Below are 20,457 nucleotides of genomic sequence, written 5' to 3'. Positions count from 1 at the left end.
TCTGCTCTGAACTCTTTGCTTCAATAATTAAAACCTCAAAATTAATTTAGTTCACTGGTTTTATGTGTACGAGCAAAAGCACAAACTATGCTTTGATTGACAAACAACACTTAGATGAGATCCCACTGGGTTATGTTTTATAAGAGTGTTGGGCTGATGACATAATGGCGACTCTAACACAAAAATATACGTTCTACAGTGGAAACTCTTTATATTGATCACGTCTGTCAGGGTCCAATTGATCACTATAAGCAGATGATTATTATAACCAAATGTGTTTCTTTTTCTTTATTTCTCATGCAGATTGCCATCTAATTGACATTTGTATATTTATTACATGAATATAAAGTAATACTGAATTCTATTGACTGTTTAAATACAGAACAGCTGTTTAAACTGTTGTTTCGCTGCATTTCATCGGTTCGGTTTTGGCAGTTTGTCAGAAGTTTCAAGGAGACAACGTTTGTCATTGAGAGACTTTCTTTCTCCAGTCATGATGTTAATGTGCAGCAGCAGCCTCAGGTCAAACCAAGGGCCGAAAAGTCCCTGTGGGTTGGAAGTTACATGGTGGTCACACAGTCCATGTGCTCCAGAGACAGATGAGAGGCTGGAACAGTCCGTATATTCCTGAGAACAAGGCAGGGTTGAAACAGTCCATACTATTCACAGAGTTGAGAGTTCATAGGGGTTGTCTGGGCAGCTACTGAGGAAAGGTCTGAGGTAAAGTCTGGCTAGTGACAGAGGTAGAGTCTGGGCAGTGTTCTAACAAACCTATGTACATTCAGTATTAACCAACACAATCCTTTTTCTGCTCTTTGGTTATCACCAACAACACAACAAGGTGGTTCGGTTAATAAGCTCACTAATGAAAGAGGTTGGAGTCCGCCAGTGGAATGGTGCAGACTGGTGTGCTGAACGGGAAGGAGGGAGTCCAGTCTGGCCTGTGTGTGTTGAATGTACCTGTAAGAGATGTGTGAATCCTAGTCGTACCTGGAGTTGAAGTGAAATGCCAAGACTATATGTCAGATGTGTTTGTGAAGGTTGCATAGCAACAGTAGAAGCAGATCTAGAGACTTACCTACACACCTATGTTACACCTGACTTCAAACCTGATATAATCTAAGGCATACAAAGATTATGGAGAAAACAAACTGCAAACTGACAGTGACCATGGCAATGGATGGAGTGGTAGTAAGCGTTAGTGCATACTGGGGTTGTGGGTACAGTACACTACGCTTCACTGTCAGGGACACTACCACGGTGGCTCCACCCCCTTCAAATGTCAAACAATTACAAGGAAATACATTGCAACTTGACTTAATATCAGTGTTTTACATATACAGCATACAGTAGTGTGTTAGTAAGGTGATGGACCTCCAGAACAGCTTCAGAGCTCCTTGTTATTGATCCTACAGTCTCTGAACTCTTCATCATTGTTCATAAAGATCTTCCTCATGTGATGTTGTGATGATGATGATGAAGAGCGCTGTCTAACACGTCAGCTGGGTTGAGATCAGGTGACTGTGAAGGTCGTAACATGTGATCCATCCTGGAAGAGACCACTCCCATCAGGATAAAGCTGATCACTCACAACTACTTTGTATTGATTAGCAGTGACCCTTCCCCAAACCCTGCCAGCATAACAGAGCCCCCAGACCCCCTCACTGTAGGGGTCCAGCATTCAGACCTGGACCAGGTTTTCCTTTAATTTGTCACCCGTCTGTATATAACAAAGTTGAATAACTTCAAGTTCACAGATCTGATCAACTGCTTTTGAAAAGCTTCCTGTGCATATAAACAACTACAATATTAGTGAAGTTCTTTTGCATTTACTCTGTAAAGATGAGACCTGCTGTCAGGGTGGTGGGTGGAGCAGCTGGACCCAAATGCAAGAGACGGCAGGCAGGATACGATGCAGAATATTTATTGAACAATGTAAAGTCACTGGAGACACTGGGAACAGGAACCAGGAACAAAGACCATAAACGCAGGAACACTGAAGATACTTAGAGACAGGAACCAGGAACCAGGGACCAGGGACCAGGGACACGGGACACGGGGACATAAACACAGACAACTCAACAGAGACTGAAGTGAAAACTGGACTATAAATACACAGGGTGTGATTGAAAACTGAACACAGGTGAGTAAAACAAGACACATTGTACCGTGTCTCTGTGTGTCCAGAAGAATAATTATTGTAAGAGATGTGATTTGGCTCCAGCTCCAAAAAGTGAGCAGGAGAACACTGGTAACAATGGGAGCTAGTGGTGATACTGTCAGAGAATGGTTCACTGGTCCTTTACCAGTACAGACAAGGATGTGTTCGTGTTGTCCAGTAAACCTACATGGTGTGTAGTTTGGTCATAGTGCACAGATACAAGAGAGACAGTTAGCAAACTGACAGGTTTAGATCATGTTAAACAACTTGTGAAATATGATCCTGGAACAGTGAGATGAAACAGAAACACACAGGCAGTAGATAAAGTACAGTATTACATTTGTGGTTGACTTTGAGACTTTTGTTCCTGCTATAAAGCTGCTGAATTTACAAATCCTCCAAAACTGAGTGTTGGGTAAATTCATACTGTGAGAACAACGAGCATCGCAGTAAAGGAATCGTGCACAACGCCGCTGTCTATAATCACAGGAGATGGAGATAGAGGAAAGACAAGGGTTAAAGCCACCAGAGTATCAGGCTTATGCAGTTAGGGTGTGGCACGCCACTGCACATGTGCTGATAGGACCTGCAACCATCAGGGTCCCTTCAGATAACCTCAGAACTGCTTGAATAAACACACACGCAGAAACAGGAAGTGCACTACATGAAGCAAGAGGATTTAACCTGCACCACACACAGCTCATATCAACAGAGATGGTTTAAAACAGCTGCAGAAAGTGACAGACTGAGTATGAGCTGGTTGTACTGGAAAGAAGACGTGTGCTGGACTGGAAGAACCACAAGACCTCAAACATCACTTGTTCAAAACGCTCCACGTGTCTCTTTAGTAAAAGGATCAATGAGAAACCGGAAGGACTTCGGTCTGTGTTGAATCAGCACTCTGGTCAGGAACAGACGAGCCTTTAATTCATTACAACAGCAGATTGAAATCATACAGAACATCATGCAGTATGATATCTGTTGGTAAAAGAGGTTTACACTTACAACCAGAAGACAGAAACACAACAACCAGGGTTCAATTATCAGCTGATTCCCTGAGCTGACAGATAATCCTACAACTGTCTGATTAAACACCTGCAACCAGGTGAAACTGTAGCTCATGTAAAGATCAATATCCATAGAAACCAGAGACTACAGAGGGAACAACACCAGTTTCAACGGGAGGGGGGCCTCAGAGACACATGACTGGTTAATGCAGAGCTGTTCGATGACGGATCAGCATCCACAGATCAAACTCTAGTGTAAAAACAGCAGGTTATGTTGTAGTAACACAACATGAGACACTCACACAAACAAACAAATGAACAAAGGTAAAAACAGCTGCTGTTTACACAGATATCAGGTTGCTTTGTGGGGCTGCAGGACTTTGGGACATTGTGGACAAACATGATAAACTGGTAGCAGATTTGTTACCTGAACAGCTGGCAATATACAAATGCAAGATGCACACAAAAAACAAAAACTCTGTCTCAACAGGAAATGTGAGAGCAGATGAAGCCGCAAAGCGTGCGGCATAACCACTTCCTGTTTACAGGTGCTGAGCACAGACGCAACTACACCTGGAACACCAACAGCTGATATTAAAGGTTTTCAGAGCAGAACAACACCAGAAGAAAACCAAGACGGTGTTTGATAGGTCTGAATTATCTCTTTCCTTCTATGTTGGGAAGGGAAAGGAATAAGGACGGGAACACTGACGGACACGAAATGACTCCAATTCTTTCTGAAATGTGTGTAATCTGTGCAGAACAGCAGGTGTTGATGAGAGAATAGTTCCCAGATTTGGAAATCCAAGAAGAATCAGTAGTGATAACGGCACATCTGTTGTTAGCAAAGCAAACACTTTACTATCTGAATGTTTGAGAATTGACCTAAAACAACACTCTGCCTCCCACAGAGTGGAGGGCAGCAGAGAAAACGGCACTCTCAAAAACAAAGTGACCAGCTGTTGAGCCGGACAAAGACTCCCAACAGTACATCAGACCCAGAAATAATGTCAGTCCTTCTGGCAGAGCAGTGATCACAGCTCCCTGCAACAGACGAATAACTGATGAAATGTTGCTCTTAGTTTAATCCTCACACAGGTGGTTCAGGTCTGTAGAGAGACCAGGAAACCTGCATGAGCTCAGACCAGGGGACTGGGTGGAGATAAAGGACTTCAGGAGGAAACGTAGACTGTAAGACTGTATCTTGAAGACAGATTAATACAGACTCATGAAATATAAATAAATTTAACTGTACACAGCTTGTATACAATAAACCTCAAACACTCGTTTTAAAGGACTCACAGGAGTCATTTCAGTAACTGAGTTTAAAGTATTTTACTGTTTGGTCCACACGTCCCCACAGAGAACTGACTGAGTTACCAGAAGCTGCTAAATTCAAAGATGAATGGCAGATAAGAATCTCTCTGTTTGTTTGTTTGCGATCTCTGCAGGGTACTGGGTTCCGGTTCTAGTCAAACTGGTGGTCAGAAGAAGACAGTAGAGTGCATTAATTGTGCATCATTTCAACTATGATGTAAAAGGTTCTATATGAAAATAAATGATGGAACATTTCATAATATTGAGGTGAGTTTTAAAACTTATTCAATTATTTCACTAAATAGTTTGTTTGTTTATGTATTTAAATCATTTTATTCATATTTCATGTTTTCTTTTATTTATTTAACATTGAGCACTTTCATAGTTTTGTTCTGTAGTTAAATTAGTTTAATTTAATTTAACATTTGACATTAATGTTCCATTTTGCATTTTGTCAAATTAACACACTTCAGACCATTTTATTAATGTTCAGATTTTATTTATAGACCTGAGTGACTGAGAACAGATGTAGAGATATATAGATAGAAACATTTAACCAGTCAGTCAACCAGTCAGTCAACCAGTCAGTTAACCAGTATTGAACCAGTCAGTTAACCAGTATTGAACCAGTCAGTTAACCAGTATTGAATCAGTCAGTCAACCAGTCAGTTAACCAGTATTGAACCAGTCAGTTAACCAGTATTGAACCAGTCAGTCAACCAGTCAGTCAACCAGTATTGAACCAGTCAGTTAACCAGTATTGAACCAGTCAGTTAACCAGTCAGTTAACCAGTATTGAACTAGTCAGTTAACCAGTATTGAACCAGTCAGTTAACCAGTCAGTTAACCAGTATTGAACCAGTCAGTTAACCAGTATTGAACTAGTCAGTTAACCAGTATTGAACCAGTCAGTTAACCAGTATTGAACTAGTCAGTTAACCAGTATTGAACTAGTCAGTTAACCAGTATTGAACCAGTCACTGCAGCATGTTTTTAAGTTTTTAAATGAAAAATCAGTTCAGTACAAAATAAAATGTGTTTGATCAACATCTGAGTAGATTCATCTCTTTGACTTAAACTAAACTTTCTGTTTTACTGGGCCAACTGGGATTGACTGATTGATTGATTGACTGATTGATTGATTGATTGACTGATTGATTGATTGATCGAGTGCATGGAGAAAAAGGTGAGAATAAACTAGAAGATAAGTCTTGAGAGCAGACAGAATCAGGTCCGACAGGTTTGCAGCAGGTAGGAAATGTTTCGGGGGAATTTTGGATGATTTCCAGTGAGTTATAATCCCAGTTACAGATTATATGTGTGTTAATGTTTTCAAATGATGAGAAACACCTGAGTTCTATGTTGCAGCCAAATTTATAATGTAAGAACATTTAAATACCCATTTAATGCACATTTCATCAAAAGTATAAAGAATAAACAAACATTACGTAACGTCACAGTTCATCATCTCAACAACGTTGCTGATTGTCTTCATGTTCTGTTCTCTGTGGTTTAAAATAACGTGCACTCTGACAGCTTTGGAACTAAATCAGGACACACTTTCTAAAACATATCAAGTCTTTGTTTAACTGGTTATTTTACATTTAAAAGCCCCGTTATCCCAATTCAAAGGCAACTTTACATTCTTTTAGGGGCGTTTTACCCCGAGCCCCCGTTCATTTCCAACCCTGGTTGCTTAAAATTTCAGTTTTCTCACTTCACACTTTGCAAACTTGCACCTTGATGACAGGTTGGTAACTGTCTGACATGGTGGCTCTGATGGTAACACGATTACTTGTGTGAGTCAGACTGGGACCTTTAGCTTTACCTCTGACAAACCCTTTCTCTGCATTCTTATACATCTCCTTATACAGATCAGGATCGCATGTTTTGGCCATGTCAAAGACTCCCACTGCATACCAGTTAGAGTACAGGTTGAAATCATAAGGATTAGAGAACATGACAGCTATTTTTCCATCGTGTTGCTTTGTGGATCCATTCAGGAGATCGTAGGTGAAGACTCCAACAGATCCACAGGCTGCGCCAGGAGTCTTGATGAACAGAGCGCTGCCAGATTCAGCAGGGCCAAGCGTCGGTGGCAAAGGTGTTTCACAGAATCCACTGACGGTGTGCACACTGGTCACAGAAACAAGAGAAACATCTTAGTGACTAAAAGACAACAGATAGATTCATTTTTGAGTGTCCCGTACAGACAGCAGTCCAGGGTGTGAGGAACTAGAGGCGGAGGGAAACTGCTAGTTTAGCTCCATTAAAAGAGAAAAAATAAACCTTTAACCAGACCCAAAGCTTCCTTCTCTCAAATATGTTTTATTACAAGAATTCTTATATAATATAAAGTCAACATAAAATCACCAACATGGTGCAATTAGCTCCACACAGCCTCCTTCCCAAAACATTACACAACAAGGGGAGATCCATCTCGGAGAGCATCGGTGGTCGAGCGAGCTAGAGAGTGAATGAAGAGAGGGAGTGGCGGTAGGGAAAACAAAGCCATGAATCAGAAAAATAAACATTATTTTCTGATTGTTTCACAGTGGTTACGTTCTAAAGCACAAATAAACAGGCTCACACCTCCACACAACCCTGCAGGAAGCTGCTGCATCGCTGGACGCAGCCTTAAGGATGACGAGTGGCAGATTAAATCATAATAGTTATGGACTATAGGGTGAGTTAAATGTGGGAACAACTTCTTCATTCCAGTTCAACAGAAAGAAAATTAAATAATAAGAAAGAAGGTGTGATTTATCCAATGTCGATATTGATTCTGATATCCCCAGGATTATTAGGAGAGGGTTTATGTCAATACATCACAGCTGTCTCCTTCTCATCTATTTCCAATAAATAACATAAGAAAAGACAGACTCACCGTGGGTTACACAGGGTGTACCCAGAGCACTTATTCTCAATCTCAATGCTGCACTGGCGATGTGTTGGTGGCATGATGGATTCAACCTGTACAGCAACACAGAACAAAATTCACATATCAGCAGACACCATGGGCCTGTTCATCATAGAATAGAATACAATAGAATATATCTTTATTTCCCACCAGGGTGAAACGCTCTACACATGATTCTTACAACAGAGAAACAGCGAAGCAGTCAGTGTAACAAACACAGAGACATTATAACAGTTAAAGCTCATCAGTCACTCTGCAGGTCTTTGGGATGAAACACTTCTTAAACACATGTTTAGTTGTCAGAGTCGCTCTATAGCGTCTCCCAGAGCTCAAAGGCTCCAACTGTCTGAACAGGACAGCAGCTCTCTGCCAGGATGCTCCTTTTCTTCCTCGTCCTTTCTGTGAAGAGTTGAATCAAGGACTTTTTGGGGGTTTGTCAACTATTCTGCAGCCATTAACATATTATTTAATATTCAGTAATCTGAACCGGATTTATATTAAAAATATAAAAAGCAAAATCAATTAAAAACATGATGAAAGTCGACTCACAGCAGTGATGAGATGAAGTCAGACGACGAGTCTCACAGTCCAAACTCAGAAACAGCTGTTTATGATAATGAGAGTGAAACATTTCAATATATGAAAAATAACAAAACATAAATACATAAAATCACTGTTATAAATAATAATAATAATAATAATAAATGTTTTTTATAAACTATCATGATCATGTCACATTTTCATTATTTGTAAACTGTAGACTTCAAGTCCCATCATAACGTTTTTATCTCTCTAACATGAACCACACATGTGCTTACAGATGTTGTGAAAATAACATTTTTGAACATTAACATTAACAAATATGAGCATTAGATTTTGAACAATCATCCGATAGCGGCGGATGTGTAGTGGTTATTGTTACTAAAACATACAGCAAAGTTTTCTCAAATATAAACACTCCTTAAGTATTTCATATCTCCTGCTGCTCAGATCACATATTCAGGGTGCAGCAGCAGGTTAAACATTGATCAACACTTAGAGCTTGTATAATCAGAGAGTTTCTCCGTGTAACGGATGTGGGCGGAGCACACTGGAGATTATGTTCTGTTAAAATACATACAGATACATTAATATGACATTACAGTATGTACTCAGCTCAGTGGAAACATTACTAGTCCAGAGAAAAACATTCAACCTAAATTATCATACTGCAAATGGTACTCAGTGAAGAAGTGAAATGAAAACATCTACAAAACTTATATTAACGGTCAAAACAACTAAAAACAGCTGAGTAACGTCACAGTATTAAGAGTAAATAATGTTCAGTAAAAGTTACAACAGAAACGCTTCAATTTACAAAGAAAACTATAAAAAAAAGTGCGTCAAGATTTCTCAACACAACTCACCACCAGGAATACAAAACACCACTGACGAGGAGGAGGATGTGTGTCTGTGTGTGTCTGTGTGTGTCTGTGTGTGTGTGGGTGTGTGTGTGTGTGTGGGGGGGGGATGTGGGTGTGTGTATGGGTGTATGGGTGTGTGGGTGTGTGTGTGTGGTGGGGGGGGGGGTGTGGGTGTGGGTTTGGGTGTGGGGGGGGGGCGGGGGCTATGGAAACAGGAAACTGAGGGACAGAAGAAACAATGTGCAGCAAAGTAATTTCCACAGGAAACATCAATAAAAAAACCCTAAATAAAATAAAATTCACAAATGTAACGTTATTATTAAATTATAAATAAAGTTAACAACTGCTTGAGGTTTCTTCTTCCTGTTAAAGGGGAGTTTTTCCTGCTGCTGCTCGTGGAGGAATGTTGGGTCTCTGTAGATTAAAGAGTTCGGTCTCGACCCGACTTCTGTTTGGATTTGGTGCTTTATAAATAAAACTGAACTGAATGTCTGGAAGAAAATCACTGCAATAATAATGTGAATCATATCAGCAACTACACACACACACACACACACACACACACACACACAGACACACACTCACACACACACACACACACACACACACACACAGACACACACTCACACACCCACACACTCACACACACACACACACACACACACAGACACACACTCACACAGACACTCACACACACACACACACACCTCCTCCCTCAGTGGTGTTTTGTATTCCTGGCGGTGAGTTGTGTTGACAGACTCTGTCGCACTATTTTATTGTTTTTTTTGGATATTGAAGTGTTGATGTTGTAACAACACGTGGTTAACTGTTAATACTGTTACGTTACTCAGCTGTTTTGTGTTGTTTTGACAGTTAACAGGTTTTGTAGATGTTCTCATTTCACTAAGTGTCATTTGCAGTATGATAATTTAGGTTGAATGTTCTTCTCCATGTTTACACTGAACTGTGTTCATACTGTGATGTCATATTAATGTATCTGTGTAGTGGTTCATGTTTGAGAGATAAAAAAGTTGTGATAGGACTTGAAGTCTACAATTTGCAAAGAATGAAAATGTGTCATGATTGTGATTAATAATATTTATTGATTTTATGTATTTATGTTTTGTTATTTTTCATATATTGAAATGCTTTCACTCTCATTATCATAAACAGCTGTTTCTGCAGTTTGGGCCACACATCTGGACTGTGAGACTCGTCGTCTGACTTCATCTCATCACTGCTGTGAGTCGACTTTCATCATGTTTTTAATGGATTTTATTTTTTAAATTTTGAATATAAATTGGGTTCTTTCTTGCTACTTAAATATTCTAATTGCCAGCTGAAAACATGATTCCAGTGGTGGAAAGTAACTAAGTACATTTATTCAAGTACTGTATGAGGTATTTGTACTTTGTTAGAGTATTTCCATGTTCTGGAAATAGTTCTGGGTGTGTGGATCAATCCCTCAAGTATGGATACTGCCGAGGCTAAGTCTTGTTTAGCGCAACAAGTCCTTCACGTTAACCTCCAGATCTGTGGTTTGATCACGTGACTCCAGAACGACACATAGCAGCGTTTTCTAATCTGGCACCTCTATCAGCAGTGATCAGCAGGACGACATCATCTGTCTGTGTTTTATAAAACCGTCACACATCACTGTTAAACTATAATGATGTTTTATGATGTGACAACGCTGTGGTTCAGGTCTGGTTAGGTTTAGGGAAAGATTATGGAAAATACTTTGTTTTCAGACTTACCACGACACTCTATGTCGTGGTAAGTCTGTAATAAAATGGATTCAGAAGCAAAGTAGTTGTCTTTCAGAGTTTTATTCAAACTTCATATGCATATCGGACTCAGAGTCAGAGCCACAAGCAAAGTCAAGCACTTATAGTTATAGTCATAGCCACATCACAGAATGGTCTAGAACACCCCGTGGTCCTCAGATCACACAACCTTGACAGTTAAATTGTACAACGAAGCAATACTTTGGTCATCACTTATCAGAGTCTCTTCCTGGGGGAGTTCTGCCATCCATCTACCAGGAACTGAAAGCTGAAGGTCAACACATTTTCTCTTATAACACTTCTGCATTCTCACACAAGGTTTTGCAAGTAAAAAAGGATTTCATGGTACTAATTACTTATGCAGGATTAATCTGTAGTGAAGTGTTGCTACTTTTACAGTTGTTGAGGTCAAGTCAAGTTTGAGGTGAGTCATCTTGAGTCAAATCTAGTTGCTGTGATTTTTCAAAGTTTGGGTCAGGGTTTCCTGAGGTGCTCTACCCTCATTCCAACAGGAACCTTTTTGCCATGTGGGACAGCCGCCCCTGAACAGGTCCCCAGAATGCCAAGATGGCTCCCAAATGTCTTTCATGACGAATGAGAACTTCTGTTACACATGGGCGCATACGTTCAAGAAACTTTGTGACACCTGGTGCACAGCCGTTAGGATAAACTTCAGACGTGTCAAAATGGGAAACTTTCTGTATATTCTTAAGTCCCCTTCATTGAATGGGCCAATGTTTCCCAAATATCACCTTTGTCCATTTGGGTTACTCCACTGGGGTAATGACCCTGTTTCATAGTCAAAACTGGGTTTGTGGAGAAAATGTGACCAAATTTGGTGGTCCTGCGTCCAATGCAAGGACCCAAAAATGGTGCTCAAAGGTCAAACAGTTTCCAGATTTCCAAAAAGTCACAAATGTCCATTTGGACCCTCTAGTCCCTTGCATCTGGATGTGGGAAGCTCACAAAGCTAACTTTCCTGAAGCAATCTCTGGAAGTGGAACCAAGTCAGACTTAAAGAACAACTCCCATCAATCATATGTCATGTTATATGTATGTTTCGGACTTGTAGCTGCAAAGGAAGACCCATTCCAGCCTCAGATATATGGCCACAGATACCGCAAAACTTTAGTGAGAGTCTCCGGTCTGGACTCAGTTGGTAACGTGGACAAAACATTCCTCATATGGACACAGTGGGCAGGATTAGGATTTGGTACATGTATAGAGCATCGTCATGTTTTGGTGAACCAAAGACAATTTTCCACCCTAGTGGACAATATAAATATAGGCACAAAAGTAGGCCCACAGTGTCTGCTGACATGTGAAATTTTAATCAATACAAAGTCTGTCTCATGATCTGTGTTGCTGTACAGGTTGAAGACATCATGGGAAACCGCCAGTGCAGCATTGAGGTTGAGAATAAGTGCTCTGAGTACACCCTGGGTAACCCACGGTGAGTATATCACCCAATAGTGTGAGATTCTATTTTTACCAGCAATAAAAATGGTTTCAACTGTTAAGAAATACAGTGCCACAGGAGCACTTTAAATGATTTAATAAATAATTAATAAAACGTCCTGGTAAAATACTAGAGAAAATTATACAAAAGTAAAAACACAGCTAATATTTGTGGGATGCAAGAGTCCAATACACTAATGGGAATATAATTCAGAAAGGGGAGATGTCAACTGAAGTTCCTGGGGGCAGCACAGGAGAAGCTTCCTACGGTCCCGCTGTTCTTCCTCCTCTATGAAGTTGTTTATTTGTGCTTTAGATCATAACTGCTGTGAAACAATCAGATAATAACATTTATTTTTCTGATTCACAGCTTTGTTCTCACTACCGCCACTCCCTCTCCCTCTTTGCTTGACCACCACTGCTTTCTCTTGTGCGTACGCGTGTTCTCTCTCCTTTTCTTTTTAAACATGAGTGATTAAAATGACGTTGTGTTGCATTTTAGCAAAAGTTGATTGTGGTTCAACTTCTTGCTGAGCAGCTGCTGAGGTTTTTTGCTGAACCCCATGTAGTCCCCCCTCCCACAGCCTAAATGCACCACCCCCATTCAAATGTGTCTGTGATTTTATGTTATTATTATTATTATTAGTTTATTTGTAAGGGACAAGTACAGAGCAACATTGATGTTGCAGAAGCACTGTACGATGTGCTGTACATGTGTATATAACCAAAAATAATGTCCAACACCAGTCCCTTGATGGGCATTGACGGGTCAAGTAATCATTAAAATGAGATGTTACAGTTTAAAATCAGTGCATATATTAATAAAGCAAGAGCAGCAACCATCAATGACAACAGACAAAACATATCACAAAACATTTTAGCATGAACAAATAATGACTAGTTGGTGTCATGATAACTGGACTTGACTGTTGTAGGAAACATTTTAAAATCCAGAACCTGCTTTGAACTGGCAGGTCGGGAATTTCAGAGGGTTGTGCCTTTAATGGAGAACGCAGTTGATCAAAGGAAGTCTGACAGTGTCTAATCCTAGTTTCCTTCTGGTGTATTTCGGGTGTTAGTGGCAGTGTAGTGACGTCTAGTCATGAAAGTGTTGAGGATGGGTGGAGCTAGATGGTGGAGACATTTAAATGTAAGTGTGAGGTTGGAGTAATTAATAAAATGATCAAAACTGAGAAAATTATACTTTTTAGAATATTGTAATGATGAAATCTCAGGTATTTCTTGAACTTTGATAGCTTGGTTAGAAAGGTTTGTTAGTGGTTTAATGCCTGAGACCAAGAGGTTATGCAGTATGAGAGATGTGAAAATATCATTTCATGTATAGATAATAGAGTTGTATGAAATGGTAATCAGTGTCTGATCTGCCTAAAGGTTTGAAGATTCTACCTAACTTTATTATGTTTGTCAAATCTTAGCTGAGGGTCCAAAACAATTCCAAGATACTTAAACTCCTGAACTGTCTCTCGTTCACTGTGTTTTATCCTCACTTGTAAAGTGTTTGTGATTGTGATTTTTCTGGCTGAGAAGCACATAGAGACAGTTTTTCAAACATTCAGTGTTTGGCAGGAAGTGTCAGTGTGCCACCTTGCCCGAGCAGTCTGTTAGTTTGGCTGCAGCAACAGTAGGTGTTTTTGCTGCCACAAATAAAACTGTATCATCAGCATACATTTGTAGCCCAATTCAGAGATGTCATTGACTTTATATTGTGTTAAAAAAATTGTTTTGCTTTGGATCTGGTTAAAGGTTTATTTTTTCTCTTTTAATGGAGCTAAACTAGCAGTTTCCCTCCGCCTCCAGCTCCACACATTATGTCTGTATTGAACACTCAAAAATGAATCTATCTGTTGTCTTTTAGTCACTAAAATGTTTCTCTTGTTTCTGTGACCAGTTGGTACACTTACAGTGGATTCTGTGAAACACCTTTTCCACCAACGCTTGACCCCTCTGAATCTGGCAGCGCTCTGTTCATCAAGACTCCTGGCGCAGCCTGTGGATCTGTTGGAGTCTTCACCTACAATCTCCTGAATGGATCCACAAATTTAAACGATGGAAAAATAGCTGTCATGTTCTCTAATCCTTTTGATTTCAACTGGTACTCTAACTGGTATGCGGTGGGAGTCTTTGACATGGCCACAACATGTGATTATGATCTTTATTATAAGATGTATTACGATGTAGGGGAAGGGTTTGTCAGAGGTAAAGCTGCAGACGGCACTCTGATTTACGAAAGTAAACTTGTTACCATCAAAGCCTCCATGTCAGACAGTTACCAACCTATCATCAAGATGCAAGTTTGCGAAGTGTGAAGTTAGAAAGTTGAAATTTTAAGCAACCAGGGTTGGAAATGAACGGGGGCTCGGGGTAAAACGCCCCTAAAAGAATGTAAAGTTGCCTTTGAATTGGGATAACGGGGCTTTTAAATGTAAAATAACCAGTTAAACAAAGACTTAATATGTTTTAGAAAGTGTGTCCTGATTTAGTTCCAAAGCTGTCAGAGTGCACGTTATTTTAAACCACAGAGAACAGAACATGAAGACAATCAACATTTCCTACCTGCTACAAACCTGTCAGGCCTGATTCTTTCTGCATTATCTATCTATCTATCTATCTATCTATCTATCTATCTATCTATCTATCTATCTATCTATCTATCTATCTATCAGTCAATCAATCAATCCCAGTTGGCCCAGTAAAACAGAAAGTAGTTAGTTTAAGTCAAATAAATTAATCTACTCAAATGTTGATGCGATCAAACACATTTTTACTGAACTGATTTTTTATCTAAAAACTAAAAAACGTGCTGCACTGACTGGTTAAATACTGGTTAACTGACTGGTTAAATACTGGTTAACTGACTGGTTAAATGACTGGTTAAATACTGGTTATTTGAGTGGTTGAAAACTGGTTGACTGTCTGGTTAAATGTTTCTATCTATATATCTCTACATCTGTTCTCAGTCACTCAGGTCTATAAGACAAATAAAATCTGAACATTAATAAAATGGTCTGAAGTGTGTTTGTTAATTTGACAAAATGCAAAATTGAACATTAATGTCAAATTACTACAGAACAAAACTATGAAAGTGCTCAATGTTAAATAAATAAAAGAAAACATGAAATATGAATAAAATGATTTAAATACATAAACGAACAAACTATTTAGTGAAACAACTGAAGGAAATATTAAAACTCACCTCAATATTATGAAATGTTATTCCATCATTTATTTTCATGTAACAGTCTCATCCTGCCTGGACTTTGTGTGTTTTGGACTCTTTGAGGTTTCCTGTGTTGCACTTCTGTTGAGTCCTTCGTAGGGCTGGACTACGCAGCGAGATCAGCGGGTTAGCGAGGTGTGTCGAGCCTGCAGGGTTTCAATGTCATGAAGGTGTCTCTCTGTTAACCTGCTACATCGCCATGGCAACTCTCTTTTAACCTGCTACATCACCATGGTAACTCTGTTAACCTGCTACATCACCATGGTAACTCTCTTTTAACCTGCTACATCACCATGGTAACTCTCTGTTAACCTGCTACATCGCCATGGTTACTCTCTGTTAACCTGCTACATCGCCATGGTAACTCTCTGTTAACCTGCTACATCGCCATGGTAACTTATGCTGCAAACTTTACCTGGTCCGGAGCAGGTTTTAATTTCGGGTTAAATCGGCAATAAAGCGCCGCCCTTTCTCTGACCACCTGATTTGTTTAAGACTGCTGGTATATTCTTCATATCTCTCCGTTATAATGATCTGTTCCTCCTGACTGAAGCAGGCGGCACGTGATTGGTCCATTTCGTGGGGGAAAAGAGTCAAATGACGCCAAACGCCCCCTTTCATGGGGACGCGCACAGAACCTGAAGCAGAAAGCCTGAGTTAACAAAGAAAGTTCATAACTACCGTCGTGATATAAATTATCTCTGATCGTGAGTTTAGGGTTTGTTGATCCAGCTCACACAAAGAAAGGCTGGGTATGTTGAACGTGCTTCGTAGTACAACCCTCTGCCCTGCTCCCTGTGTTTCCCCAGCCAATCAGCTCCCTGTGTTTCCCCAGCCAATCAGCTCCCTGTGTTTCCCCAGCCAATCAGCTCCCTGTGTTTCCCCAGCCAATCAGCTCCCTGTGTTTCCCCAGCCAATCAGCTCCCCTCTCCTGAGTTCTCCACTCATCTCCCCACCTGCACCTCATCTCCACGTTAGTTCAGTTACTTTTTAAGTCCTGGTTTTCTGTTCGGTGTCTGTTGAGTCGTCTGCGTTTGTACTGTGGTTATGGTCATTGTTCCTGGTCTCAGAGTCTCCTGTGACTTTTGAATTATTTCATTAAATATTTGATCCTGCCTGCTGTCACCTGCTCCACTCACCCACCTGACAATAACAGTTTTATTTAAATTATAGACATTTAAACTTCTAAAGTCAACTTTTATTTCATAATGGCATTTCCTCAGTGATGTTTATATTTCATATCAGGTTTTAGTTAATAATGTCACTTTTCATTTTCAGTTGCTTTGGCTCAATCCTTAAATGAAAAATCATGATTCTCCAAACAGTGTGTGAAATTCTCAAATGCAGTTGTTGGATCTGGCAGGAGTGCGTTTGGTTATTAGTAATAATTCATAATTATCAGAGAAATTATTAATTTAAGATGTGTGAGGAGCACGGTTGGTTATATAAGTTAGTCTCATAAAAGAGTTAATCTAGAATATTAATATGAGGGATATCAACATTCACAGGTGAATGAAGAAGGTTTGAACTGGAGCTCTGACTCCCTCAATCAGCCGCTCTTCACAATACATAAACACAATAATGACAAAAGAATCTCTTTAAACATACCAGTGTTTATTAAACAATAAGAGTTAACAAAGTTAGCTGATCATGGAGAAGGCGGGACCTTCTCCTCGCTCGGTTACAATGGACAGGCAAAGATGTCTGCCTCCAGCTGGCCAGAGCATTCGACACTGATAAAAAAACAGCTGGGACACCGAGTGATTGAACTCGGGACAAATGCTGGCTCATGGCTCATCATAACTTACTGGGATATTTTACAATCATGCCCCCCATCATGCCCTCCATCATGCCCTCCATCATGCTCCCCATCATGCCCCCCATCATGCCCTCCATCATGCCCTCCATCATGCCCCCCATCATGCTCCCCATCATGCCCCCCATCATGCCCTCCATCATGCCCTCCATCATGCTCCCCATCATGCCCTCCATCATGCCCCCCATCATGCCCCCCATCATGCCCCCCATCATGCTCCCCATCATGCCCTCCATCATGCACCCCATCATGCTCCCCATCATGCCCTCCATCATGCTCCCCATCATGCCCTCCATCATGCACCCCATCATGCCCCCCATCATGCCCCCCATCATGCTCCCCATCATGCCCTCCATCATGCACCCCATCATGCCCCCCATCATGCCCCCCATCATGCTCCCCATCATGCCCTCCATCATGCACCCCATCATGCCCCCCATCATGCTCCCCATCATGCCCTCCATCATGCACCCCATCATGCTCCCCATCATGCCCTCCATCATGCTCCCCATCATGCCCTCCATCATGCACCCCATCATGCCCCCCATCATGCCCCCCATCATGCTCCCCATCATGCCCTCCATCATGCACCCCATCATGCCCTCCATCATGCCCTCCATCATGCTCCCCATCATGCCCTCCATCATGCACCCCATCATGCTCCCCATCATGCCCTCCATCATGCTCCCCATCATGCCCTCCATCATGCACCCCATCATGCCCCCCATCATGCCCCCCATCATGCTCCCCATCATGCCCTCCATCATGCACCCCATCATGCTCCCCATCATGCCCTCCATCATGCCCTCCATCATGCACCCCATCATGCCCCCCATCATGCCCCCCATCATGCCCTCCATCATGCCCTCCATCATGCCCCCCATCATGCCTCCATCATGCCCTCCATCATGCCCTCCATCATGCCCCCCATCATGCCCCCATCATGCCCTCCATCATGCCCTCCATCATGCCCTCCATCATGCCCCCCATCATGCCCCCCATCATGCCCCCATCATGCCCTCCATCATGCACCCCATCATGCCCCCCATCATGCCCTCCATCATGCACCCCATCATGCCCCCCATCATGCCCTCCATCATGCCCTCCATCATGCCCTCCATCATGCCCTCCATCATGCTCCCCATCATGCCCTCCATCATGCCCTCCATCATGCCCTCCATCATGCCCTCCATCATGCTCCCCATCATGCCCCCCATCATGCCCCCCATCATGCTCCCCATCATGCCCTCCATCATGCCCTCCATCATGCACCCCATCATGCCCCCCATCATGCCCCCATCATGCCCCCATCATGCCCTCCATCATGCCCTCCATCATGCCCTCCATCATGCTCCCCATCATGCCCCCATCATGCCCTCCATCATGCCCTCCATCATGCACCCCATCATGCCCCCCATCATGCTCCCCATCATGCCCTCCATCATGCTCCCCATCATGCTCCCCATCATGCCCCCCATCATGCCCTCCATCATGCCCTCCATCATGCACCCCATCATGCCCCCCATCATGCTCCCCATCATGCCCTCCATCATGCTCCCCATCATGCCCCCCATCATGCTCCCCATCATGCCCTCCATCATGCCCCCCATCATGCCCTCCATCATGCCCCCCATCATGCCCTCCATCATGCCCCCCATCATGCCCTCCATCATGCCCCCCATCATGCCCTCCATCATGCACCCCATCATGCCCTCCATCATGCCCCCCATCATGCCCTCCATCATGCCCTCCATCATGCCCTCCATCATGCCCCCATCATCAATCAATCAATCAATCAATCTTTATTTATATAGCGCCATATCACAACAGAAGTCATCTCAAGGCACTTTTCACATAGAGCAGGTCAAGACCTTAAGACTTTAATTTACAGAGACCCAACAGTTCCCCCATGAGCAGCACTTGGCGACAGCGGTAAGGAAAAACTCCCCTTTAACGGGTAGAAACCTCAAGCAGACCCCGGCTCTTGGTGGGCGGCCATCTGCTTTGACCCCATCATGCTCCCCATCATGCCCTCCATCATGTCCCCCATCATGCTCCCCATCATGCCCCCCATCATGCCCTCCATCATGCTCCCCATCATGCCCCCCATCATGCCCTCCATCATGCCCCCCATCATGCCCCCCATCATGCCCTCCATCATGCTCCCCATCATGCCCCCCATCATGCCCCCCATCATGCTCCCCATCATGCCCCCCATCATGCTCCCCATCATGCCCTCCATCATGCCCCCCATCATGCCCCCCATCATGCCCTCCATCATGCCCCCATCATGCCCCCCATCATGCTCCCCATCATGCCCTCCATCATGCTCCCCATCATGCCCCCCATCATGCCCTCCATCATGCTCCCCATCATGCCCCCATCATGCCCTCCATCATGCTCCCCATCATGCCCTCCATCATGCTCCCCATCATGCCCCCCATCATGCCCTCCATCATGCCCCCATCATGCCCCCCATCATGCTCCCCATCATGCCCCCCATCATGCCCCCATCATGCCCTCCATCATGCCCTCCATCATGCTCCCCATCATGCCCTCCATCATGCTCCCCATCATGCCCTCCATCATGCCCCCCATCATGCCCTCCATCATGCTCCCCATCATGCCCCCCATCATGCCCCCCATCATGCTCCCCATCATGCCCCCCATCATGCTCCCCATCATGCCCTCCATCATGCCCCCCATCATGCCCCCCATCATGCCCTCCATCATGCCCCCATCATGCCCCCCATCATGCTCCCCATCATGCCCTCCATCATGCTCCCCATCATGCCCCCCATCATGCCCTCCATCATGCTCCCCATCATGCCCCCATCATGCCCTCCATCATGCTCCCCATCATGCCCTCCATCATGCTCCCCATCATGCCCCCCATCATGCCCTCCATCATGCTCCCCATCATGCCCCCATCATGCCCCCATCATGCTCCCCATCATGCCCCCCATCATGCCCCCATCATGCCCTCCATCATGCCCTCCATCATGCTCCCCATCATGCCCTCCATCATGCTCCCCATCATGCCCTCCATCATGCTCCCCATCATGCCCTCCATCATGCTCCCCATCATGCCCCCATCATGCCCTCCATCATGCCCCCCATCATGCCCCCATCATGCTCCCCATCATGCCCTCCATCATGCCCTCCATCATGCCCCCCATCATGCCCCCATCATGCCCCCATCATGCTCCCCATCATGCCCCCCATCATGCTCCCCATCATGCCCCCCATCATGCCCCCCATCATGCTCCCCATCATGCCCCCATCATGCTCCCCATCATGCCCCCCATCATGCCCCCATCATGCCCTCCATCATGCCCTCCATCATGCTC

General features: G+C 43.2%; 2 protein-coding genes across 2 annotated transcripts; one reads left to right on the top strand and one right to left on the bottom strand.

Annotated features, from left to right (window-relative positions):
• Nucleotides 1–6,096: 6,096 nt before the first annotated feature.
• LOC122967769 (DELTA-sagatoxin-Srs1a-like) lies at nucleotides 6,097–8,877 on the bottom strand. Its single transcript, XM_044332578.1, has 4 exons — nucleotides 8,812–8,877; nucleotides 7,955–8,009; nucleotides 7,373–7,458; nucleotides 6,097–6,621 (listed from the first exon to the last, which is right to left on the bottom strand). The coding sequence occupies exons 3-4, from the start codon at nucleotides 7,444–7,446 to the stop codon at nucleotides 6,204–6,206; spliced, it is 492 nt and encodes a 163-aa protein (XP_044188513.1). The 5' UTR covers nucleotides 7,447–7,458; nucleotides 7,955–8,009; nucleotides 8,812–8,877; the 3' UTR covers nucleotides 6,097–6,203.
• Nucleotides 8,878–9,459: 582 nt separating this feature from the next.
• LOC122967770 (DELTA-sagatoxin-Srs1a-like) lies at nucleotides 9,460–14,592 on the top strand. The gene is made up of 4 exons (XM_044332580.1): nucleotides 9,460–9,548; nucleotides 9,982–10,050; nucleotides 11,969–12,048; nucleotides 13,963–14,592. The coding sequence occupies exons 3-4, from the start codon at nucleotides 11,981–11,983 to the stop codon at nucleotides 14,378–14,380; spliced, it is 486 nt and encodes a 161-aa protein (XP_044188515.1). The 5' UTR covers nucleotides 9,460–9,548; nucleotides 9,982–10,050; nucleotides 11,969–11,980; the 3' UTR covers nucleotides 14,381–14,592.
• Nucleotides 14,593–20,457: the final 5,865 nt, after the last annotated feature.

This window comes from Thunnus albacares, chromosome 17, assembly GCF_914725855.1.
Source record: "Thunnus albacares chromosome 17, fThuAlb1.1, whole genome shotgun sequence".
In the NCBI taxonomy this organism is placed as follows: domain Eukaryota; kingdom Metazoa; phylum Chordata; class Actinopteri; order Scombriformes; family Scombridae; genus Thunnus; species Thunnus albacares.
Note: the sequence above shows the minus strand (reverse complement) of the source record. Positions and strands in the feature narration are given on the sequence as shown.

Coding starts and splice junctions, on each gene's coding strand:
- LOC122967769 (XM_044332578.1), bottom strand. CDS start 7,446: ATGCCACCAACACATCGCCAGTGCAGCATTGAGATTGAGAATAAGTGC. Junction 6,622..7,372: donor TACACCCTGTGTAACCCACG/GTGAGTCTGTCT, acceptor TTCTGTGACCAG/TGTGCACACCGTCAGTGGAT.
- LOC122967770 (XM_044332580.1), top strand. CDS start 11,981: ATGGGAAACCGCCAGTGCAGCATTGAGGTTGAGAATAAGTGCTCTGAG. Junction 12,049..13,962: donor TACACCCTGGGTAACCCACG/GTGAGTATATCA, acceptor TTCTGTGACCAG/TTGGTACACTTACAGTGGAT.